Source organism: Cyprinus carpio, chromosome B25 (assembly GCF_018340385.1).
Source record: "Cyprinus carpio isolate SPL01 chromosome B25, ASM1834038v1, whole genome shotgun sequence".
NCBI classification, from domain to species: Eukaryota; Metazoa; Chordata; class Actinopteri; order Cypriniformes; family Cyprinidae; genus Cyprinus; species Cyprinus carpio.
The window spans coordinates 5,997,162-6,024,206 of NC_056621.1; the positions used below are offsets into that span (position 1 = coordinate 5,997,162).

At 35.2% G+C, this 27,045-nt stretch overlaps 1 protein-coding gene and 1 pseudogene across 7 annotated transcripts in view; both read left to right on the plus strand.

The window, feature by feature from the left end:
* LOC109057318 (plexin-B2-like) overlaps positions 1-17,543 on the plus strand; it is a 344,361-nt gene extending 326,818 nt beyond the window's left edge. For all 7 annotated transcript variants that reach the window (XM_042753485.1, XM_042753486.1, XM_042753483.1 and 4 more), the window contains 16 exons: positions 1,665-1,801; positions 1,897-1,997; positions 3,019-3,254; positions 3,777-3,958; positions 6,341-6,407; positions 6,822-6,968; positions 8,614-8,770; positions 8,850-8,950; positions 9,052-9,130; positions 9,202-9,353; positions 11,534-11,694; positions 13,816-13,963; positions 14,045-14,109; positions 14,648-14,723; positions 14,810-14,884; positions 15,695-17,543. In XM_042753485.1, the coding sequence (XP_042609419.1) occupies positions 1,665-1,801; positions 1,897-1,997; positions 3,019-3,254; positions 3,777-3,958; positions 6,341-6,407; positions 6,822-6,968; positions 8,614-8,770; positions 8,850-8,950; positions 9,052-9,130; positions 9,202-9,353; positions 11,534-11,694; positions 13,816-13,963; positions 14,045-14,109; positions 14,648-14,723; positions 14,810-14,884; positions 15,695-15,745 (1,935 nt within the window). In that variant the 3' untranslated portion in view covers positions 15,746-17,543. The remainder of the gene's footprint in view (positions 1-1,664; positions 1,802-1,896; positions 1,998-3,018; positions 3,255-3,776; positions 3,959-6,340; positions 6,408-6,821; positions 6,969-8,613; positions 8,771-8,849; positions 8,951-9,051; positions 9,131-9,201; positions 9,354-11,533; positions 11,695-13,815; positions 13,964-14,044; positions 14,110-14,647; positions 14,724-14,809; positions 14,885-15,694) is intronic.
* Positions 17,544-24,146: 6,603 nt separating this feature from the next.
* The window catches only part of LOC109051233, a 13,858-nt pseudogene continuing 10,959 nt past the window's right edge, over positions 24,147-27,045 (plus strand).

Sequence of the window (27,045 nt, forward strand, 5' to 3'; positions counted from 1 at the left end):
TCACAAGAACGGTGAGCAAAAATCCCAGAACCACACGTGGGGACCTAGTGAATGACCTGCAAAAGCTGGGACCAAAGTAACAAAGGCTACCATCAGTAACACACTACGCTGCCAGGGACTCAAATCCTGCAGTGCCAGACGTGTCCCCCTGCTTAAGCCAGTACATGTCCAGGCCCGTCTGAAGTTTGCTAGAGAGCATTTGGATGATCCAGAAGAGGATTGGGAGAATGTCATATGGTCAGATGAAACCAAGATGGAACTTTTTGGTAAAAGCTCAACTCGTCGTGTTTGGAGGAGAAAGAATGCTGAGTTGCATCCAATGAACACCATACCTACTGTGAAGCATGGGGGTGGAAACATCATGCTTTGGGGATGTTTTTCTGCAAAGGGACCAGGACGACTGATCAGTGTAAAGGAAAGAATGAATGGTGCCATGTATAGTGAGATTTTGAGTGGAAACCTCCTTCCATCAGCAAAGGCACTGAAGATGAAACGTGGCTGGGTCTTTCAGAATGACAATGATCCCAAACACACCGCCCAGGCAACGAAGGAGTGGCTTCATAAGAAGCATTTCAAGGTCCTGGAGTGGCCTAGCCAGTCTCCAGATCTCAACCCCATAGAAAATCTTTGGAGGGAGTTGAAAGACTGTGTTGCCCAGTGACAGCCCAAAAACATCACTGCTCTAGAGGCGATCTGCATGGAGAAATGGGCCAAAATACCAGCAACAGTGTGTGAAAACCTTGTGAAGGCTTACAGAAAACGTTTGACCTCTGTTATTGCCAACAAAGGGTATATAACAAAGTATTGAGAAACTTTTGTTATTGACCAAATACTTATTTTCCACCATAATTTGCTAATAAATTCATTTAAAATCCTACAATGTGATTTTCTGGTTTTTCTTTTCTCATTTTGTCTCTCATAGTTGAAGTGCATCTATGATGAAAATTACAGGCCTCTCTCATCTTTTTAAGTGGGAGAACTTGCACATTCGGTGGCTGACTAAATACTTTTTTGCCCCACTGTATATATATATATATATATATATCCATCCATTGTATATTGTACATTGTATATCCATCCAATGTATTATTTATGTCCATTAGCCCATCTATCACTAGTCTCTCTTTCCACTTTTTCATCTATTTATTCATATTTGTTTATTTATAATTATTTATCCATTCGTCCATCTATCAATGTATTTATATTTAACCATTTTTGGCAAAAACCTTAATTTGCATGTACGTATCAATGTATCTATCCACCCATTTATTTCTTTATGTTCTTAATTTTTTCTAAATAGTAATTTTTAAGCTAAAAAAAAAAGAAAAAAAATATGCATGTAGTAAAAATATGAAAGTAAAAAAAATATAAAAATATATTATTTTATTCTTTAAATTTGTGTTTTTATTAATATATCTATTAATGCATGTATCTGTCCACCCACTTAATTTTTTTTAAATATATATATAAAAAATTTTGTTTGTATATTCATCTCTCCGTCCACCCATCGGTTTATCCATCCATTTCTTTTCAGTCATCCACTTTTATCTATTAATTCATTCATCCAGCCATCAACTTTATGTATCTGTCCATCTATCCACCTGTTTATTTATTCATTCATCCATCCGTCCAGCCCTAAGACAGTCTGTTTCTCCTTCACTCAGATTAAGTTTGGTAATGGCGAGTGGTTGGTCGGCTCAGTTCGGTACGAGAGGAAGTACAATCTCCCGCTGCCCATCATCATCCCAGCGGTGCTGGTTCCCATGCTGCTGATCATCGCCATCTCCCTCGTCTGCTACAGGTTACAGAGAAGAACTGTACTTCCCACAATGCCCTTGAGCTGTTCGTCTGAGTGAACGTTTGCTGTAATGAACTGATCTGATCATCTGTGTGTAGGAGGAAGAGCCAGCAGGCAGAGCGAGAGTATGAGAAAGTGAAGCATCAGCTGGAGAATCTGGAGGAGAGTGTTCGGGACCGCTGCAAAAAAGAGTTCACAGGTCACATGTGCACATATACTCCCGTTACTATGGCAACAGGGTGTTTTAAGCATTGCAACAGATGATTTAAGCTAAGAAAAAGCTTTTCTCTGTGTCTGCGATGAAAAAGTGACGACTGGCTTATGTTACTCAACTATTCGTTCAGGCAACTAATCAGACTAGAATATGTCAGTCTCAGTGTGTATGGCTTCTGTAAATTCTTTGAATTGTTTTTTCAACTAAAGCATGCTATCAGCTTCTATTTATTCAGTTATTTATCAATTGTTTGCCACACATTCGTTTGTTTATAAGTCAGTTGTTTATCTATCATCCACTTGTCATTTATCTGTCCTTTCACATTTATGTATTTATTTCTTTTTATTTTTCAAATAATCCATTGTTTATCTCTTATTAATCTATAATTTATTCATTCGTTCATTCATTCATTCAGCAACCTTTTATTTATTTGTTTATTTTTTATTTATTTATCAATCAATCTACATTTTTATATCTCTTTATACATCTTTCCACCTATTTTTCATTTATTGTCTATTTGTTCATTTGTTATCTATCTGTCCACACATTTTTTCATTCATTCATTCATTCATTCATTCATTCATTCATTCATCCACCTATTAATTTATCAAATATTTGTTGTTTTCCTATCTTTCCAGATATATTTTTTAATTGACAGTCGCTTATATGTCCATTCACATATATTTATGTATTTATTACTTCTTATTTTTCATTTAATCTATTATTTATCTACCCTTTCACCCTTTTATTTATTTATTTATCCATTGATCAGTGGTATTTGCAGTGTTGCCTCACATTTTGCCCAGATGTGTAGTTTTGACACGTACTAATGAAATTTGGATATGTACTAATGATACGTTATTCTAGGATATTAATCTGGTCTTTAATTCTCAACCTAGTCCTTCAAACTAAATCTCAGAACTGTATGGATAAGTTTACTTGGCTCTGAAGTGTGGAGTTTGAAGCAAACACGTCATTAACGTTGAACCTGTCGATTCCTGTGCAGATCTGATGATCGAAATGGAGGACCACAGCAACGACATCAGCGAGGGCCGGATCCCGTTCCTGGACTACAAGACCTACACCGACCGCGTCTTCTTCCTGCCCTCGAAGGATGGCGCCAATGACGTCATGATCACTGGCAAACTGGATATCCCAGATCCCCCGCAGGCCAGGGCTACGGTCACCCAGGCGCTGAACCAGTTCTCCAACCTCCTCAACAGCAAAACTTTCCTCATCAATGTATGAAACACACACACAAACTGTAATTATGATCCATTTATACACTCTTCACCTACTCATTTTAAACCATTCTGTGCGGTTAACAGCGGGAAAGGTCAGTAAATTGATATTTGACGATAAATGTCGAAGGTTTCTCATCAGAAACAACACACATCATTGATGAAGCCTTTAGACAGTCGCTCAATTATACCGAATGACTCTAAAATGGCCCCAGAGGACTCAATCAGCTCCTGCGCTCTCATTAAAGTCTTCTATATTCATGTCACAAACACAATTAAACATTTACATCTAATGACACACATGTATACACATAAACAAGCACACCGTCCGTGTTTTAAGACTGGCCTGTAATTATGTCCCAAGTGTTTATATCGTTACCCACCACACACACACACACACACACACACAAAAGTCCATCATAACCAACATAATAATAATTAGAATATAACAAAATGCTCGTTTAATGCTCCACACTTGTAATCATACAGGGAAGTTTGTAAACCGTAATCTCTCTGTGTGCAGTTTATCAGAACGCTGGAGGGCCGTCCGGATTTTAACGCCAGGGCCAAAGTGTATTTCGCGTCTCTGCTGACCGTAGCACTTCACGGGAAACTGGAGTATTATACCGACATCATGAGGACGCTTCTGCTGGGGCTCATGGAGGATTACGTTCACAGCAAGAACCCTAAACTGCTGCTCCGCAGGTGAGATACGTCTGACACTAGATACTAACTGAGGTCTGTGGCGAAATGCTTCAAAATTCCTAGTCTACAATCTGATTGGCTGGTTTTACGCAACTTCTGGAAGCCAGGATGAATACCTTTTATTAGTTAACAGTGTTATTCTAGTCATACTGTATTTATATACTTGTGTGGTGTTTTTTAACATTTTGATTCATTTTTATGTTATGTTTTCGTTTTAACCCTATTTTGTTTGTCATTTTCATTTTTTTTGTATTATAAAAATATAATAAAATATATAAATAGATAATAAATTAATATAATGATAAGGAATATTTATCATAAATATAATACATTTTAATACTTGTATTTAGGTTTAATTGTATTTAGCTGTTTTTGATGGGATAAAAAGGGTGTTGTTTTACACTACCATTGAGAAATTTTATATAAGACCCTAAAGAATCATAGCAACTTGTGGAAAATGGGCATCTGATGTCCCCTTTAAAGAGGGGGCGGAGCTGCTAGATAAGTCCCGCCCTGTCTAGTTGAAACACTTTTTTGTGTGTGTGTGTGTAATGTAATTTATTGTTGTTTTTTTTTGTTTTGGGTGTATTGTATGTTGTGTATTGATGGTATTTTATGAGATTCACGCTTTTAAGACTCCAAAGGCATAACTAGTCACTAGATTTCCCATATGAAGTTTGTTCATGAATTTCGTGGCATTGAATCATTTAAATATATTGAGAGTTTTAGTTTGAGGCAGTTAAAGGCAAGCAAACATCCGCAAGCATGAATGTGAAATAGATAGTTATTAATTTTGGATGGACCACAAAGCCAAACTCATATACAAACATCAGTAAACTCTTTCTCAAATGCCATTTTTTAATCAATCGATCGTTCGGATTTATCAACCTGTAGATGTCACATAAAACATGTCATGTTAATCAAAATCTGTCTTGACATAAAAAAACACAAGCCTCTCTGTCCCAAAGCTCAACACACTCCAGCATCATGTTCACATGCTTCTTTGATTGTCATAGTTGGGTGCTGATGCTGATTATTGTTGTTTGTTATTGACAGGAATGAGTGTGTTAGTGTTGATTAAAGCAGTAGGCCACTGGAGGCTGTGCGTTACAATGATCTTAACAGTTGAGGGCCATTGTTGAAGCAGAAACCACTTCAGATAACTGTAACGTACAGCCTCAAGTGGCTCGTTGCTTTCATTAACAGCCAGCAACCGCAACATCCGTCTTCAATAAATAATCGTGGCTATTATTACTAATAAATGTTAACAACCCGACTGTTGGCTGTTTAGCGACTTGTCGTGTTAATATAATGTTTAACTGACAGAGCAGACTGGATATGAGCTTCAAATGTGATTTCAGAGATGCAGTTTTATAATAAAAAATAATGTTAAGAGTTTCGCAGAGGAAAAAGTTTCCATGATTTAGAGCAGGCATAATATAATAATAACTATATATAATACTAATATAATATAATATAATATAATATAATATAATATATAATATAGAATATAAGAATAAATAAAATATAATATAATAATATAAAAAGAATTAGCTTTTTCATCAACTTGTGAACTCCAGTTTGGGAAACATTGTTTTATTGAATATTAATTAATAAGTGTGTGTAAGTGTTTGTTTTTTTTTTTATATATATATAAAATATAAATATAAAAATATAATATAATATAAATATAATATAAAAATTATTTTTTTTTTTATTTTATTTTTTATTTAATGTTTTAAATTATTTCATTATATATATTTTTTATTGAACTTTTTTATTAAAATTATGAATGAAGATTTTTACGACTTTTGAATGATTATTAATTTTACATTTTTATCATTTTACAGTTTTATGATGTAATTCATTATTAGCTTTTTTATCGACTGAAAAACACTGTTTTAGTGAATATTAATGTTTTAATATAGAATTGTTTTTATGTATTAATTTTGTTAAATTATTTTATTAATTTAGCATACATATAACATATAGCCAATTTTTAAATATGAAATTACGTATTTATTTTTATAACTTCATTATTATTATTTATTTATTTATTTATTTATTTATTATTACAAATTTACAGTTTTATGATTTAATTTATTAATCAAATGTATTAATTTATGAATCCATTTATTATACAAACTCCAGTTTAATTTCTGTAAATGTTAGTTTTTAAGCGATTAATTATAAATTAATAGTTGTTTAGTTGTAATTTGTTGTAAAATTATATATTTTATATATTATTTAAATAGTTTTTATATAAAATTATTTATTATTTTTACGATTTTATTGTTAATTTTACTGAATATTAGTTTGTGTGTGTGTGTGTGTGTGTGTGTGTGTGTGTGTGTGTGTGTGTGTGTGTGTGTGTGTGTGTAGGTCTGAAACGGTGGTGGAAAGGATGCTGAGTAACTGGATGTCCATCTGTCTCTATCAGTACCTGAAGGTAAAATATCAAACATGAGACAAGATTCACTCATATTTCATTCAACCATACATCGGTTGATCATTTAATGATCAAGTCAAATCTTGGTCTGGAAGCTGGAAGTATTACACACTTCACCTTAAGTTTCATATTACATTAGATTGGTTTATTAGTATTTTAAGGTCTTGTAGGGTTTGGATTAGTTCTGTCCACGGCGTGTTTCAGTGAAGCTTTGATATTCATGAGTGTGACTGATGATGATGATGATGATGATGATGATAATGGTGCTTAATGAAGTAGCTTCTGTTCTTCATCCACATGAATCAGCACTAGAGTCGCTGACACACTTGAACTGTAAATTCTTCAAAGGAGGGATGCTTGTGTGTGTCTGTGGATAAGCAGTGGGTTTGTGTTAAAGTGCTGCTGTTTGTTCAGGACAGCGCCGGAGAGCCGCTCTACAAACTCTTCAGGGCCATAAAGCACCAGATTGAAAAGGGGCCTGTGGACGCACAGGTCAAGAAAGCCAAATACACGCTGAACGACACCGGCCTTCTCGGAGATGACGTGGAGTACGTTGTGCTGGTATGTGATTTCCTGGAGATGTTTTCTGAAGTTCAGAAGTCCTAACAAACTGCCTGATGTGATTTGCTCAGAAGAAAACTCATGTGGAGTTTTCCCCACTTTCATTTGTTGAAGAAAGGACTTTTTTTTTTTTTTTTTTTTTTTTTTTTTTTTTGGTGCTACTACAACAAAAAGATGAGAATGATAGTTATGAATTCATACTGCATTCATTTAAATTTTAGATAAAAACATATCTAATGTACATTTATATAATTTCTTACGGTTGAATTAATAAAAAGCAGTTCGAATAAATGAGCAAAAACAATATAATAATGAAATAAAACAGATTCATATAATAAAAAAATTGATTATATTCATAATAAATCTTAATCATTTATTATACATCAGATGATATTATTTACATTTATTACAAATTTATTGTAAATATGTATAATATATTTGTCATTTATATGACACTAGCTTGCTCTGTTCTTTTTCTATTCTGTTTTCTTTTTATTTATTATATTATTTAAAACCCTTGCTACTGTATGTGTACTGTGTTAAGCTTACTGAGACTTGTTATAGCACTTATATATCATTGCTCTTTTGTTGATTTTGATTGCTTTCATTTTCCTCATTTGTAAGTCGCTTTGGATAAAAGCGTCCGCTAAATGACTAAATGCATCTATATCTATCTATAAAATACATTAATATTAATAGTATGATTTATATATAAATAAGCAATAACTAATATAAAAATAATGGTATGGTAATAATAATAGTAATCTAATAATTTAATAAAATAAATGAATTTTATTATAAGAATTTATTATAGAATTATATATGAAATTAATATAAATGTTTATATATAAATGTATAATAAAATTGAAATTACATTTATAATTCATAAATATAATTTTTATAGTGTTAATTTTTTTATATAATATTATATATATCTATATATTTAAATATATTTATATATATATATATATATATATTATATATACATACATATATTGAATTATATATATCAAATTTACATGTAAATGTAAATTATATAAAAGAGTTTTTTTATAAAAACATATGAAATCATTATAAATGTGTATATATAAATTTTCTTATAAAATGTCAATTCTATTTTAATTATATATAATATCCACTACTGTTAGTATATATATCATATTATATTCTATATATATATATATATATATTATACTGTTATATATATATCTATATATATATATATATATATATAGTAAAGAATATTTCTAATATATTCCCACATTCATCCCACACATAATTAAGTGTGAAAATGAGTAAAGGAACATCTGTTTATTAAACAATATAACAATATAAGCCAACTAACATGATTCATTTCTTTTGGTTTCTCTACCCAATATATATATATATATATATATATAAAAAAATGCAATAAATAAACAGATATCTGTAATTGTTATCGGCAAGTACCAAAAATGAAAGTATTGGTATAGTAATTGTTATGGGAAAGTGTTATCAGTGCGTCCCTAACGTCCCTAATACATATTTCAATATATTATATTAGTTTTTGTTTTTTTTCCCAGATGACTTCAGATAGTTTCTGTTCACATTGTTTTACCAGAACAGGTTTTGTCAGCTCATAACTGAGTTTTCTGTGTGCCGGCAGACGCTGCAGGTGCTGGTTCAGGGCGAGGGGCCGGACATCACCCCTGTGAAGGTGCTGAACTGTGACACCATCTCTCAGGTGAAGGAGAAGATCATCGAGCAGGTGTACAAAAACCTGCCGCACTCTCAGAGACCCAAAGTAGACAGCGTCACCCTCGGTGAGCCAGCGTTATGATCTCACATACAGCGCCTCACCTTCTTCATCTTCATCTTCACGTCTTCTGGTCTCTTCCACAGAATGGCGGCCCGGCTCCACGGGACAGATCCTGTCAGATCTAGACGTGTCGTCACAGAAGGAGGGCAGGTGGAGGCGCATCAATACGTTGGCGCATTATAACGTAAGCGCATGGGTTTGCCATTTTTTTTTCTTTTTTTGATTCAGTGAGGGTAAAATTTTTTGTTTTTTGTTATTTATTTGTTGTTTTTTTTTGGGTTTTAGGTGCGTGATAGTTGGATGGTTTCCAGAGTTCAGCACACACAACAGTCATACGAGCAAAACCACGAAAACCATGAAGAGAGTGAGTGCAAGCCTGCTTTCTAAGTGTGATCCGTCACTGGCGCTCAGACTTACACACTCTCACACTCACAGGAAACGCTCTGCTGGAGGATGATAAAGTTTTTCACCTGGTGCGACCGGCCGATGAGCTGGACGAGATGAAATCTAAGAGAGGCAGTATAAAGGACAAGTCCATGACCAAAGCCATCACTGAGATCTATCTCACCCGACTGCTCTCCGTCAAGGTACTGAGCTCTTCCTCTCACTGACTCAACAATCGCCACATTGAACTATTTAATTAGTAAATGTAATTAATCATGTGGGGTGGGACTTGGTTTTATCAGGGTTGTTGTTGTTAATAAAAACTAAAACCTTAAAGAAAGAATGCTACCTGAAACAAAATAAATGTTAACTGAAATAAAATTAAAATAATTTATTTATTTCTATTTTTTTATTTCAGCTAGTTATCAAGGCATCATTTTTTATATTTTTATTTAAAGAACTAAAATAACTAAAAATAAACTAAAACCTATTCAAAAGATTAATGACGACTATGTAGACACATTAAAAAAAACAAAAACATGAGAGAAATGCACAAGGAAATTACTAAAACTTTAAATTAAAAATAATAAAAAATCAAATGTAATTCTAAATATTAACAAAAATATATTAGTATATCAATGATTTTAAAATAACACTGATTGCATTGTGGTAATTTTTCTTTTTTGTATATATATATATATATATATATATATCATTGGGTCTTTTTGTCTTGTTTACATCAATAGAAAATACATTTTAGAGATAAAGATATTACATAAAATTAAATTAAATTTAAATATTTTTCATTATTTTAAAACGATTTATAAAATATATAGAACATTTATGTCAGAAGCAACATTGCATAGATAGAACACTGAGAGTGCCACTTAAAAATAATTTAAAAATATGCAATATATTAGTTAAAATGAAATAAATTTCAAATTGATAACTAATAGACATTTAAAAAAAAAAAAAATTTTTTTAAACAACTTATTTGACATTTTCAATCAATTTAATTATGATTTATATTTTTGAATTCATATATTGATCTTTTTTTAACACTTGCCATTCATAGTCCGCTATATTGGCTGAGAAATTAAGACTTATCTTCATAAAATATATCTTGACTTTGAACAAGTATATTATTGTTACATTAATGAGCATGCGACTAAATAAATTGTTCGATTTTTCCTTACAATTTTTTAAAAAAAGTATGAAAAATTCATTTGATTCAAAGTATATTATCTAAAAAGATGTACATTTATCTTGTATTATACATAATTTCAATTAAATAAAAAGATTTTTGCTATGTACATTTTGTTGGAAGATGACAACGGTTCATAATCATTGTTGATTTAATGTTGGTTATGAACAGTCCAATTCTCCAGCAGTTTTTAATGTGGAACATGTGTCATATAATAATTATAAGCTCCGTAAACCTCCAGGAACTATTCTGAGTGCTGGCATGTTCTCCTAAGTCACGACGTGTAAATCTAATTCTGTTTGATTGGTTCATCACATGTCCTTGTGTCGGATGCCGTTCGGTGGAAATTGGGCGATTAGAGAGGCTAATTACCTCGCAAGTCTTTCACCTCGTACAGAAGTAATTCAGCGGCACGTAAAGCTGTCAGTGCCGACAGAAACAAAGCATAGTGGAGATGAGAAGCGTTCAAGTGAGCGTGGAACGCCACCCGTCAGGCCGATCAAAGCGTGAAAACAGCCATGTGTGACGTTCAGTGACCCAGCAGCCTGACGTGTGAAGAAATCAGATGTTTGTTTTTTTAAATCTGTGTTGTTTCAGGGCTAAGGTTGTATAACATGCATCAAGGGTTTTTAAGCGTTTCTTTCACCTGAACCTCTAATAACTTATTTGAAGTGCCTTAACATTTATAAAAACACATTTTTGTTATATATTTAACAGTATATATTTATTCAGTATAACATAAAATCTAAATATATATATATATATATATATATATATATATATATATAATATATATATATATATATATATGCATGCATATATTTAAGAAAAATGTTATGTTTATATATTAAATATATTTATATTTGATGTAAATCATATGAATATAAATATATACATGTGAATACATGCAAATATTTTCAGAATATATACTGTCTGTGTATGTATTTATATATACATAATAAATATACACAACACACACACATATATTATGTAAACAAATCTTTTATTTTGGATGCAATAAATTGTGATTAATCATTTGATTGCAGTAATGTGTGTGTGTTAAAATTTCGTATAAATGTAAAAAAAATAAATGCTTGGGGAAAAAAACCCCACTTACAGTGCTTTTCTCAAACTGCTAAACTCTAATTACCTTGTTTTTGTGTCCGCGTGTGTTTTCAGGGAACGCTGCAGCAGTTCGTGGATGATTTCTTTCGCAGTGTGCTCTGTTCTGGCGCCGCCGTCCCGCCGGCAGTTAAATACTTTTTCGACTTCCTGGATGAGCAAGCCCTCAGACACGAGAACGTAGATGAGGAAACCATACACATCTGGAAGACCAACAGGTGGGAGAGAGCGCTAGTCACAGCGGGCGTCTCTGCTCTCTGATTGTCTCTTCTCTCTGGAGAGCGCTCAGCATATGCTAATGCCAGCGCCGCATTCATTTATTCCGCCTGATGTGCTGCGCGGATGCGGCGTGATTGACAGCTGCCGCGGAGATGTGAATAAATGTGACGAGCAATATCATCACTCCAGCAGCTTCTCCAGCGATTCTATTAAATATAAAACCGCTCTCAGCCAAACAAACACCTTAATTATGTCCCTGGTTAATTTAATTGTTCTGTTATTATACACCTTTCGTTTCTCCGCAGAGATGCGACTAGCCAATATATATTCCAGAAGCAGTCATCTGAATCACAGGAAACAAAAGCCAGAGCTGTTTAATAACCTGTTTGAAATTCCAGAGCCGTCTGTCCGTGTTCATGCTCCGACGGCGTGAGTATTGAGGGGCGGATTGAGCTAATTATTTGCTCTGTACCGAGTTTATGCTCCAACTGCAGGAAAGACTTAGTAGAAAATGGATTAAAAACATACAGCAATTAGGGGTGTTTGCTAAGAAGAGTATCGCTGTTGCTCTTCCCGAGGGTTAGAGATTTAAAACAAAACCCTGACCGTGATTATTAAACTCTGGCACATAATTCGAGCCGCACCGTTCGACATGAATGATTCCTCTGTTACTTGACTCAGTCATTGTTTATGACTGGAGGATGATAAAATGATGAAAAGAACTCATACATTGAAGGAGGAACCTGAGCCCTAGCAACCACTCAGAAAACAGAGTGAATAATTATCTGAATATTTAAATATATGTAAGTTTATTCAGTTTGTTTTATAATTTTGTACTGTATTTTTAAACTATATTCTTATTTTATAATATATATATATATATATATTTACGTGTGTGTGTGTGTGTGTGTGTGTATACTGACTTCAGAATTAATTCAGAATTCTGTTTACATGAAGAAGTGACAGCAGTGAGGTGCTATATTTAAAAAAAAAATTTTTTTATTAATTTGAGAGATTATATGGAATAAAATGTATTTGTAACCATTAAAAAATGTAAAAAATAGTTTATTCAGTTTAAGTTGTGTGTGTATGTGTGTGTGTGTGTGTGTGTTTGAAATAAATAAATATGTATTAAATATTAATACTGACTTGACTTCAGTATTAACTATTTACATAAGGTAGTGACAGCAGTGACTTTTTTTTTTTTTTTTTTAATTTGTGGCAATAAAAATAGACCTATGCGAACAATAGACTTTAAAATGACTTTAAAAACATATATAATATCAATGAGGCAATAATAATTTGTTCAAATAAAATATCAAAAGCAAGTAATCATTTTATAATAGTTTTATTGAACAGTGTAAAAAACAATAAAATCATAACTACAATATAATCATGCTAACATTGTTTTTACACTTTACAGCACAAACTAACCCTTGTTTAATTTTGACTAAACAACATTTAGCTCAAATATACACTTAATCTTTAATATCTGACCACTACTTTATGAAAGCAATGCTACAGCCTCTGTAATTTCTTGAACAAAAAAATGCGGACATCAAAACATGCAAACTCAGAGCGAGGGTGTAATCTTTTATTTTGAAGTTGCGATGAACAATTAGCATATTTCGAAAAATTATGTATTCTCCTGTGTTGGCATAGGTTTATTAATGATTTACCTTATAAATCTGATAGAATGGTGCACATTGTTCCCAGATGCACGTAATAAGCAACTATATAATAAATGATAACAGTTTGTGTGGAGCAGCATTTACTGTGAACGGTGCTGTAACCTCCACGCAAATAAATAAAGTGCATATTAAACCCGCAGCGCATATATTTATTTAATTGAATCACAGACTTTTTGAATTCACAGTAGCATTATGCTTTATTATGATTTTTAAATGGTTTTAATATTTTGTGCAGCCTTAGAAAATGGTCTAATGATGTGTTTTTTTCCTTTTTATTTTGTGAACAAGCAAATGACTTTCCAAAGGCTGCTGGAGTGTGAAACTAAATTACTAACTTATGTTTTGGTGCAAGAAACCTTGACTATCATAAGTGAAGTATTTCTTACATATTCACAAAACCCTATAACATTAATCCGCCTCTCTCTGCAGTTTGCCGTTGCGTTTCTGGGTGAACATACTGAAGAACCCTCACTTCATTTTTGACGTGCACGTGAGCGAGGTCGTGGACGCCTCTCTGTCTGTCATCGCTCAGACCTTCATGGACGCCTGCACAAAAACAGAACACAAACTCAGTCGGGTAAGTGTTTGAGAATCAGCTATAAACGAACACCAGAAACACATCATTTAACGGCTTGCTCTCTCTCTCTGTTGCCTGCAGGATTCTCCCAGCAACAAATTACTCTATGCAAAGGAGATCTCCACCTACAAAAGAATGGTAGACGAGTAAGTGCTCCAGTATTGCACAGTCTCAGCCTCCAGCCGAACGCCCACAGATGGTTTACTGACTGTCTGATGCATGTTGTGCACAGAAATGCCGAGAACTTTCTCAGCGTGATCTGATTGACTGGGTTTATGCAATATCTGGGTGTCAGAGCGACAGGTTTTTATCAGTCCTCCGGGAAAACAATTTGTGTTTATGTTCCCAGGCGGATACATTACGTATTTCTGAGGTAGAACTAGTCTGCTAAAGTTTAAAGGCTTCAAATCAAAATTTATTTTTAAGTTATTTATGATCATGTTTTGTTTGAGACACTTTAACAAGTAAATAAGATATACTTAGATACACAACAGTAATTTCTGCCGGTTGTTTTTTTTTTTTTTAGAGTTAAATGCAATTTGCCCTGCCTAAGCCTCTAAAAAAATAAGAGACAGGGAGATACCTTCAGACCAGTATATAAAGCAGCCAACCCTGTTCAGAGTAGGTGTTTTTAGCTAGAATAATCTGCAGTTTGGATCAAACGTCTGTTGTGTTTCTCCACAGGTACTATAAAGGAATCCGGCAGATGGTGTCAGTCAGTGACCAGGAAATGAACACACATCTGGCTGAAGTGTCACGGGTGAGTGTGTGAATCTGCAGTTTGGATCAAATTGGCTTTATTTTATTGTGTGAGTGTGTTGGTGTTGATTTAGGTTTGTTTTTCAGGCACACACAGATAAACTGAACACACAAGTGGCTCTTCATCAGCTCTACCGGTACGCCAGCAAATACTACGATGGGGTGAGTGCGCGCGCGCAAACACACACACACACATATGGGTAACTGACATTAAGAAGTGACAGCAGTAGCATATACAAGTATTTTAAACTTAACATGTAGGGTAACTGACACACATATGGGTAACTGACATTAAGAAGTGACAGCAGTAGCATATACAAGTATTTTAAACTTAACATGTACGTTTTTTTCTTATTTATTTATTTTTGTATATATTGTAATTAATTTGTTTGGTTTTTAAGTTGGATAAATTTTTATTTGTAATAAATTTAAATAAATGATGTTTAAAAATGAAGGGGGGAACATCAAATACACAGATAGATAGATTCACAGAGAGACAGACAGACAGACAGATAGACAGACAGACAGATAGATAGATAGACAGACAGATAGATAGATAGACAGACAGACAGACAGATAGGATAGATAGACAGAGGACAGACAGAGACAGACAGACAGACAGACAGAAAGACAATAGACACAGACAGCGACAGACAGACATAGATAGATAGACAGACAGATAGATAGAGACAGATAGATAGATATAGATAGATAATATAAAACAGATAGATAGACAGAGATAGATAGATAGATAGATATATAGACAGACAGAAGAGACAGGGACAGACAGACAGATATATAGATTAGATAGATAGATAGACAGACAGACAGACAGACAGACAGATAGATAGATAGTAGAGACAGGACAGACAGACAGACAGATAGACAGATAGATGAGACGACGAAGCTAGTGTGTATAATGTGTGTGATAGACTGAAGACAGACAGTCATGGTCCGTCTGTCTAGATGTAGATCATCATGTCTAGCTGGATGAAGAGCCTGCTGCCCAGAGTAAACAGTTAACGCTGAGACTGCAGCAGATCGCCGCAGCGCTGGAGAACAAAGTGACCGACCTCTAACCCTGTCAGAGAGAACGATGAGCGAATGCTCTGTCTGTATTTAGCTCATCACTATAATCAGATGTTCAATTTCTTCCTGTGTAGAGACAAAGGTTTTAAGAATTGTATTCTATATTTTTTTTAATGTGCGGTCTTTATGCAGAAAGCTTTATAAGAGGAAAATAACTTTTTAAATAGATGGCCTTGTGTCAGTTGTTTTTAAAGCTTCTGTTTGTGTGTGCGCGTGTGTGTGTGCGATTGTGTGTGTGTAAAAGGATGCCTATATTTTGACCAAAAGGGAGCTGCCCATGTCCCTGCAGTGTGTGTGAGCAGGGGGTGTGCCTACGGTGAGGTCACATCTGGTCTCGTCCAATCAAAAGCAACTGAAGGTGACAGCAGGAATTTCGTGGGATGTGTTTGTAACAGCATACTAGCATACTACCCATACTATTTCTGCAGTATGTACTGTATCTGTAGGGTGTGCAAATGTTCTTTATCTGTAACATTTGCCAAAACATGCAGTCACATCTACCACTGTTGTTGGGTGAGTTTTCACTGACAAATCCATGCTGAAATTTAGCAAATGGGACCACACCTTAACATAAGAGTACACTGCACTAGGTACTATATCTCACAATGCAATGCACTCATCTTGACCTTCGATTTCTAGCGTGATCTAATATCATCTGTCATTATTAATATCTCCTTTTAAACTCATTATTCGAGTCAAAAGTTGAGACATTTCTACAAAATAGTGTGTACTGCAGTATGCTAGTATGTTATTCCAAACGTATCCATTTAGACGATCAAATGGCCGTCCATTTCATAACCACCTGTTTCAGTTCAGCCTTATGGACTCACTAGTAGATCCACAGAAAATCAAAACAGGCAATAATAAATAAAAAATAAGTTGTCATGAGGCATTTCTTTTTTAACGCATGATGAGCACCTGTGAAAAGTCTTTATTTCAGAAAATCGTTTTATTGTGAAAGCTTCGCTACTGACTGAATTTATTACATAAAGCACAAATTGTCGGTGTACAGGACAGATTTTTGACCGTTCCTGATAGAAACGTGTTTGGGGCCTGAAACAGGCTCTGTGCAAGACAGTAAACGTTTTAGATACGCAAACTCAATTTCAGCTTGCATAGACTGTGTTTCAGACCTGAGATGGTTGAGCAAAGCTGGGAGGATTGACTGAAAACTTCTCATCTGACTCTTTGCAGCTCTATTGGAAAGGGTTTAGATGTGTGATCTGGATCGTTAATGGCTTTATTTTGGCAGGGAGGATAATGACACACTAATTTGTTTGTTATTTGCCGCTAAACAAGATGGTACTATAGCACTCAGCCAAAATTCTGCTCCTAGAGACGCTTTTATCTTTGGACAAAACCTTTTTTACAGCTATGTGACATTTGCAATTGATTGAGTGTCTTAAAGACGTCAAGAAAAGGCTTGGAGCTTTTTGTTTTGTGTTGCTGACTGAAAAAAAAAAATCTAACTGCTAATGCTAGTCGGAGCAGGTGTGTATAATTTAGAGGAAAGGGACCGTCTCATTCTAGAGGACATCGTGGACAATAGGACATTTCTTGCATATACACTACCATTCTCAAGTTTGAGGTTAAGGCTTACCAAAACTCCATTAAAAAAAACAGAAATATTGTGATATATTATTCCAATTTAAAATCATGGTTTTCTATTTGAATATATTTTCAAATGTAGTTTATTTCTGTGACGCAAAGCTGAATTTTCAACATCATTACTTCAGTCTTAAAGAGTCACATGATCCTTCAGAAATCATTCTAATATGATGATTTGGTGCTCAAGAAACATTTCTTAGTATTATCAATGTTCAAAACCTTTGTGCTGCTTCATATATTTGTGGAAAGTGTGATACTTTTTTGATGAATTGAAAGTTCACAACAACAGCATTTAATTGAAACATTACATTTTGTAACATTATGTGTCTTTACTGGCACGTTTGATCAATTCAATGCATCCTTGCTGAATAAACGTATTAATTTCCTTTTTAAAAAAATCTTGACTACTAAATCTAGCCTACTTGAACTTTTTAACGGTAGTGCATATGTTTACACCAAGCAATAAAGTACTACAATATCAAGCCTAAAAGGTTCTGTTAGGAGTTACACTGTTAAACTGTTCTACATACAGTACAGTAAAAATATTTTTTTAATCCGCCTCTTGCCAGAAAATGTAGTCCCTTACATATAAACTAATTTATTTTGTCAGCATTTAAGAGTACTTTGGCATACAGTCGTTAGCCTCCAAGCTAACAGACATGAAATAAAAACCACAAAACTCCCGATTGTACTTTCACAGGGTGTTTAAACAGGTTTTCTGTGAATGTGGCCCACTGAGAAGTTCAGGGAGTTTCACGGCCTTCTCTGTGGAAGTGGCCTGATCTCGCTGGCCGTTAATGATCTGAGAGCAGCGGTATCATGGTAGCAGATGGCCTGCGATGTCAGACGTTGAGAGTTGAGCAGAGCTGCTTGGCGTGAAGTGATTTGGCACGGGCCGGCCTTCCCTCTCTCTTCATGTCTGCTTTAATACAACCACCGGGAGCTGCGTTTGATCGGAACTGCATGCGTGGTTCTGACTCCATGCTTTCGAACCTACCCTTGCCAATTACTCTTTGATTTTAACGGGATAGTTCACTTAAAAAATAATTGTGTAATCATCATTTACTCACCCTCATGTTGTTCCAAATATCGTACACAAAAGAATATGGCTTGGTTGAAAATAATGATTTGATACTTATTTTAAATGAGAATCATCTTAAATGCCAAGAATCGATCTTGACGCTTGAACAAAACTTCACTAAACATTATTTGATTATTTGTAGCGTGCCTCCTATCCATCGCAATAAGTGTCGTTACTTTTGATATGAAACAAAGTCTTAGCTTTCAAATTGTCACAACTTTATTACGAAATTTAATAAATAGATCGCTGTAGCGCCTCAGTTCAAACTGCAGCAAATCATCTTCCACTTTACTAAAAATTAGGATGAAATAAACATGAACGAACATAAGAAGGTATGTTTAAAGATACGGTACAACTTGCCAAAATGCCAAATGTGTCTCATGTAATCGCAATCACATATATATAAGATAAATAAACAAGAGTAACAATGTCACGTAACGTACATATATTTTAGGAAAGCCATTCAATGTCTATAAACTCAACAGTTAGGTAGAAAAAAAAGAACTCCAAGAGGAACATTTTGTTAAATATATGTGCTATATTTTATTTCACCTGTACCTCATTATTTAATGTATGCTTAAGCTTTTATGATGGCCACCGTTTAGGCCTAAATGTTTCAAAAATGTAACAAGCATAATTATGTAATTACAAACATTAAACGTTTGTATACAAATCAGTTGTCAGTTTTTACCTTTAAATTGTTTAAACCTTTAATATTATAGTGATGAACTAACTGACAGGTTTCCCTACAGCATTAGTACATTTTTTTTTTTTTTTTTTTTTTTTTTTTTTTTTTCAAAAATTAGATCTGAATTGAATTGAACTTGCTCTTTTTCTGAAGGATCTGCACACAAAATTCCTCCTTTTGTGTTCCGCCAGAAAAAATAAAAGCATATTACAGATTTGGAACGACATGACAGTGAGTAAATCATTTTCATATTTAGGACGAACTCTTCCTTTAAAGCACAAGCACAGATGCAAGTCCTCGTAGTCGAGTGTAAAACGCTTCTTTTGACGCCTTTCTGTAGCCAAAACGTGCCTTAAAAAGTGTTAAATGTGATGGTACGGTGTTGAAGACGTCAGGGTGGGTGGGGTTTCGGTAGTCGTGTAGAGGTCAGAGGTCGTGGCGTACGTGAAGTGTGGTGTTAGACATCAGTAAGTGCAGTATTCAGAGGTGTGCTGTAGCCAGGATATGCCAATATATTTGAACATGCTGTATGTATAGAGCAAAAGCGCCGTTTTTATTATCTTTTGGGTGTTTGTTGTGAGTGTGTGCGTGTGCTTTTTAGGAGTTTTACTGCATTGGGAAAAATGCTCGAGCTGAATAAATGTGTGGAGGAGAATGTCAAAACGTTCCCTTCGGACAGCTGCCATTACGTTTGGTCTTTATGCAAAACGAATTATTGATTAGCACAAATGTTTTTATTATTGTACCGACCCGAAATTGTGTTTAAATGGTGTGTATGAACAAACAATCTGTACACGACCTTTTCTTACTGCTGTGCAGTTAATATTTTATGTCCTAAAGAAAATATATGCCTTTGTATTAAAATGCAAATCTGTCTACACTGTTCACCTGTGTGTTATGCTCTGAGAAAACTTGTTTGTTGTTGTTGTCAACATCTTTTTTTTTTCCCCCTTTCCCTTGTGAATGTGCCGAGAGCAAAGTGTTGTAGGATTGCGGAGGACTACGAGTGCTCCTTGTCGACTCTCAGAGGACTGATTTCATATGTGTGACCGTCTGATCCTTATATGAATAAATATACACGTCCATTTCTCAAGTGTTGGGTTTCGCCTCTTTTCTGGCCCCTCTAATAAATCAGGTGCTGTAAACCTTTAATGATGAGATTTTAATGATGAGAAGTTTTCTTTCAAGAGGAGTTGAGCACCAGGATGAAGCTTCGAGAACCAGATTTTAAATTATATAGGATTAAATATGAATATATATTTATAAATATAATGTTCTTAATAAGTACTATATAAATAATACTAAAATAACATTAAGTGTATTAACATGATCTGTATAGGCCCCAAAATATGAAGATATATTGATTGTTTGGCTTCTAAATATCTATTAAATTGATTTCATGCTCTCAGCAGTCAATAATTTACCACACAAACCATCTTTATCCTATTTTTGCATAGTTTTGGTCATTTTTTTTTTTTTGAGGATGAAGGTGTGTTACACAATCTGAACACCTGCTTAAATCGATTAGCTTCTAGCAAGCGAGTTTGATAGGATGCACAGGCTTTGACAGCAGTAACAAAGGACATGGGTGTCTTTTCTTCCTCTGTACAATGGAACATAATAGAGATCAAATTTATGCAAAAAAAGTGGTAATGCAACACAGCTTGTAGCAACCAAACGTACAAGTAAAAATTGCTGTCAGTGTGAACGCACAGTTAATGTGAATTTGTCGGTCTGTTTCTGTTTTGTAACCCCGCCCACAGTAGAAAACCATTGGTTGAAAAAGCTAGATTTGCATAAAGCTGTCACAGTCACTGAAATCAGCAACTTTCACTGAAAATGAATGACTTTTTGGTTGTTTTGTGGTTGAAAACTATGGAAGCTTATTTTTCATCACGGAATAAAAATGTTTCATTGAAAAGTGAATTTTCTTTCACACAAATCAGTTTTTCTCTCACAATTCTTACTTTTGTTCCTCACAACTGCAAGTTTCAGGATTGCAAGAAAGAAATTGGAAGGTTTTTTTTTTTTTTTTTTTTTTTGTATCTGTGGTGGAAATGAGCTTTAATATGATGCTATTATTTAACTCCAGGATTAAAAACAGGATCCTCTATTTATTTAGTCCATCAAATAATATTTTTCTTTTTTGCTATGGAAGTCAATGGTTACCGCCAAAATTCTTCAGAATATCTTCTTTGGTGCTCAACAGAAAAAAAGACTCATTCAGGTCTGGAACAACTTGAGGGTGAGTAAATAACACTATTTTAATTTTGGGGTGAACTATCCCTTTAAAATGAGTTGTTGTAAAAAAATTACATATGCAAAAAATGAGAACATCGTTCAGAAAGCATTTTGGACAGAATGGAGAAGGAAAGTGGGACCGTATCAAAGCAAAACCAACTCACCTGAAGTCCTGTGTCCACAACAAATGGACCTGAAGAGATTATCAGAAATCTCCTCACGATTTACATCGCAGACTCAAATCTAATCACACCTCTCTCTTATTAGATTTCAGATGAAATGGAGACAGTTTAAATATAAACCCTTCACCTTTTATACCTCTTGACTTATGTAAGTTCATAAAGTCCCAGTAATAAGAATTATATCAGTCTCTGTCTTCTAGTTAAACACAGGAAAGAGCCAGTCTGGATGTGTGGGACTCTCTCTTTCATAAGAGCTTCTGCTACCCATGATTCTATAACCAAATTAATCCGATCAGACCATGCGGCCCCCTGCATGGGCGCTGAATTAACTTAGTCACGATTCCATGCAACCGGGCTTCAGCCTAAAAAAAACAGCTCAGATTTTCCACACGCTGGGAAAATAAGAAGATCGGGCCCTTTCATTCTCGCCGTGAGAGCCATCACTCAAAAAAAGCCCACTCTGGCAGGTGTTTGTGTTTGTATTCACCTGCAGTGGTGTCTCACCCTCAGATATTAATGAGATTTATTCTGCTGTGCCTTACAGGGAGACACGGGCCCTCAAACCGCACACACTCAAGGATTCTCCCTCGGAGGCGGTCTAAGAAAAGCTCAGGAACCGAAAAAAGGAATTGTCATTATTAATAATGCAGTGCTTGACCACAAACAGCTGCAGCTCGTGGACGTGTTCAAAGCATCTGCATATCTCGCAGGAGCCAGAGGGAGAGTTTGAACCTGAATGGGGTTGTTGTTCCTCGCGTCCAGGGACATCTACTCTACCCCAGCTTGTTAGAAAGTTCACTCCTTGCTCTGTTTTTACCTTCAGGCGAAATTAACCAGCCTTATCCACTGACGGAAGACCAACTGCATCTGCATATAGCTGTAAAATTTCATTTGGTATATAAAACCGTATTATTACTAATGCATTCAGAACCATTAACCAAAACAATACTCCAGGAATCATGCATAAATGGCTTGACTTGTTGCCTATGGGGTGAATCAAAAATTTAGAGTACTCATAGTTTTATCTAGAAACAGTAACTCAAGTATGCACTGTCAGCAATATCTGGAGTCACCTTGAGGGAAAGTAGTATAATGAGAAATAAAATATTTATAGTTAAAGAATGTGTATCACATACAGGAAAGAAAATGTATGAATGTAAACATACTCATACGTTTATGCAAATCTCGTGCCCTTATATAAGAAATAACAAATCCAGGAATATTCGACGCGACGCTGCTAGTGGGCTTTTAGCATCCGGAAATATGTATGTCATCAAAAATGTGTAATTAAATTACAGTTACATCTGAATATTTTCACACAGACACAATTAATTTCTAAAGTTTTATAAATTTGTTAGAAATTTAGAAAAGTAATCGGTTACACTTCTTTTCTGAAGTAATTGAAATAGTTACACTACTTATTATATTTTAAATAGAGTAACTTATAATCTGTAACCTATTACATTTACAAAGTAACCTTCATAACACTGATACTAAATATTTAAATTGTATGTATTTATATAGAAGATACAGAAAGTATTATACCTTACCTAAGCTCAAAGGTACTTTCTTTCTTTAATTTATTTAATTAAGGGCAAAATGGCAATTGATGCAGTGTATATTGTCTAGTAATTAATTGCTCAAAGGTACTTTCTTTCTGTGACATAGATTCAGTGTATTGTATATTGTTTAGTTATTTGTTAGTTTTTTTTCTATTATTTAATTATATGTCTCTGGGCCCAGAGTCTCAGTGTCAGACCCTGCGCCAGCATGCGTATGGCGTGCTCCTCGACGCACTCTTCTAAGATGGGTCACCCAAATGGCCATCATGGAAACACACCCGCCCAAAATAAAATATTGATGATCTCATTCAGACCTGCGAATAGGATTAGTGTGTGTCCGTGCGCCAGCATGCGTATGGCGTGCTCCTCGACGCACTCTTCTAAGATGGGTCACCCAAATGGCCACCGGGTGAATACGCAGAGTCTCAGTGTCTCTGTGGCTCCACCCTCTCTGTCTTTCCATCGTGAGTACATTGCTAGGGGGTGCCCCTAGCGCAGCGCAGACACCCGTTGGGTGGGTACCTGAGCCGGGACATGCAGTGGCTGGAGGAGAGGGCGTAGTCTTTGATCTGTGGGGAGGAATGGGGCATTTTTGGGGGTGTCTGTAGGACCCTGAGCATTATGGACGCCCTCCCGGGCACTGGGCTGCTCTGACTAAGACGCAGACCAGATACCGAGGAGAGGTTTGAAAGAGAGACCCGACTGTCACTGTTTGGTGCCCTACAGCACTCCAGAACAGCAGATATGGACGTCCGACTGGACCTGCCGCCTGTTTCAAGCAACGTAGACCTTACTGGACTCAGTATACGGGCGGAGATGCTAAATTCATCCAGTACAAGTGTTTTCTCATTAAAACTGTCTTACCTGGTATCTTATATGCTCTCGTTTCTGCAGGTTCCTCTGTGTCTGGATCAGTCTGATGAGGAAGGCTTCTAGTCCGCCTCTAATCTGACTCCAGATTCTCCAATCCAAGATGAGTCCCCATCCTGAGATCGACGTGTGGGAGGCCCTGCGGACGTTTGTGCCCGGCAGACGACGCTGTTGGGAGAACACTGGCTGGTGAGAGAGAGTCGAGCATGCTGGCAGTGGTCTGATTTGATTGTGATTCTTTCAAATCTGCACCAAAACAATGAAACTGAATTGACAAGTTTCAATTCATAATTATTTTCAAAAACACTTTTATCAGACAAAAGTGTATAACACTTTGACGCTTTAACACTTATAATTTCAAAAACCTGGTCTAAAGGCTTATTTTTAAATGTCTGAAATTATTTTCCCAGACAAATGTAATTACTTAAAACCACTGAATAATTGTTGCTGGAAATAAAGTAAATGTTGACTGAAAAAAAAAAAAAGATTTCATAGTGTGTGTGTCTGTGTGAAATATTTATATAAAATATAAATACTTATATAAGTATACATGAACACTTAAAATGTGTATTATTATTAAAATGTGTCATTTAAAATTGTAAATGTAAAATTAATTCAAAATGTTTCAGAACTTTCCCAGTTGGGTTAGCAGAAAAAAAATCCTTGTTGATGAGTGCTGATTGTTATAATGATTGGACATCAGGACAAAGAAAAGTAAAATAGATGTAAAAATGTAGTCCTTAAAGTGAGTTTCAGCAGATAATGTCTACTTCATCAGTTAATGTCTTTATATGTGTGCTGATCAGGTATCTGTCAGAGCTGTGTTGTGTGGATGGAGTGGTAAGAAACACTCTCTTCACACGCTTGAAATACTTCTGTCAGAGACATCAGCTTTCAAGTGGAGTTTGAAGACATTGTTTTCAGCTCAGAAGTGTTGTAGACAGGTGGATGTTGCAGGTCTGTGGTGGTGTTTGTGTAATTGGCAGTGTGATGTGTGTGTGTGTGTGTTTAGGGTGTAAAGCTGTTATCGTATCTGTATAATGAAGCTCAGAGTAACTGCAGTAATAAGTAATGCTGAAGAGCAGTTGTGAGCCGTACACACGGTGAGAAACTCATCTCCTTTTGCTTTTTATTTATTTATCTATTATTCAGCTCCGGAAGGTCACTTAGGAGCAGAGTGTTTTTTGAAACCCTATATTTTGCCAGTGACTGATACCATGAAATGGTAGGGAGATGCTATAGTGTCTGACTGGCATTTAAATGCACAATGCAGATACTCTGCTATTATTTACTCACCTTCATGTTGGAACAAACCCGTATGCTGTTATTCTTCTTATGCAATGTGAATGGAGAATCATCACACTGCCCTTTTCCTCATAAAAGGTTGTGAAGTCCCAAAAACAAAATTGATAATCTTGCCCTCTGCAGAAGCTCTGAATTAATATTTGCATTCACACTCCGTTTCAGAAATGCCTCATTGATGAGTTTGATGTCACACAATAATGGAAATTTGCTGAAAATGTACTCACCCTCAGACTAGATAGGTTTTTTTTCATAGGAACAGATTTGGAGAAATGTAGCATTACATCACTTACTCACCAGTGGATGCTCTGCAGTGAATGGGTGCCGTCAGAACGAGAGTCCAAACAGCTGATAAAAACATCACAATAATCCACAAGTAATCCACGTTGACTCCAGTCTATCAATTAAATGCTACTGCTAAAAGCTTTGGGGTCCATAAGATTTTTTTTTGTTTGTTTTTAGTCTCTTATGCTCATCAAGGCAGCATTTAGTTTATGGAAGAAAAAAGAAACAGTAATGTGAAATATTATTGCAATTTAGAATAATGGTTTTCTATTTGAATATATTGTAAAATGTAATTTATTCCTGTGATGCAAAGCTGAATTTTCAGCATCATTACTCCAGTCTTCAGTGTCACATGATCCTTCAGAAATCATTCTAATATGCTGATTTGCTGCTCAAGAAACATTATTATCATTATCAATGTTGAAAACAGTTTTGCTGCTTTATATGGTTTAGTGAAAATTGTGATACTTTTTTCCCTCAGGATTCTTTGATGAATAGAAAGTTCAAAAGAACAGCAGTTTTTTTTTTCTTTTGTCTTTACTGTCACTTTTGATCAGCTTAATGCATCCTTGCTGAATAGAGGTATTAATCTATCAAAAATAAAAAATATATATATATATCGTACTGACCCCAAACATTTGAACTGTACTCTCAATGTACAATAAATTAAGTAATAATAAATAAATATACATTTTATTGGAGAGAATTATAACGACATCGGAAGTTCCCATCTAACTCCATCAATCCACTGAACAGCACTCTATCTTCTGGTGGGATGTCCCGGGGCCCAGGATCACTGTGACGTTTTCCCTGCAGGAAGTAGAGGAGATTTAGAGAGACTGCGCTTTGTACAGAGGACGAATGGAGACTATCGCCAGACGCAGGGAGGAGCAGGTACTGCACCAGGTACTGCACCTGTCATCCTGCTGATTGAATGATTTGTGGAGATTTGTTTTGGAGATGTTGATAGTTTGTAAATGAATGATGATGTAGCTCATCCAGGTTAAATGTTTATATGTCTACAGCATGCTTCCTGAATTCAGAGCCAATAACGGGGCAGAGCCGGTGCTGTTGGCATGGCAACAGATGAAATTTTAAAAGCCGGTCCATTAACCCAGTTTCATCAGGACACTCTGACCTGGGCTAAAATCTGCTTTATTGTTTTGTGCTGAAGTCTGTCTTCCTTCATTTTCACTCTCTCTCTCTAACTTGTGTTTTGTCAGGCCTTGCGGACTGAACAGGCCAGACAGGAGCTCATTAACCAGGGCAGAGTGTCAGCGGCCAAGACCCTGGAGAGAATCAGAGGTCAGAAATCTGTCATGAACGCACACACATGCACCTGATGCTGTTAGCAGCTTCTGTCTGGGTAAAATTAGTTGTGCGTAGCCAGACTTGACTTTCATCATAGTTCCATG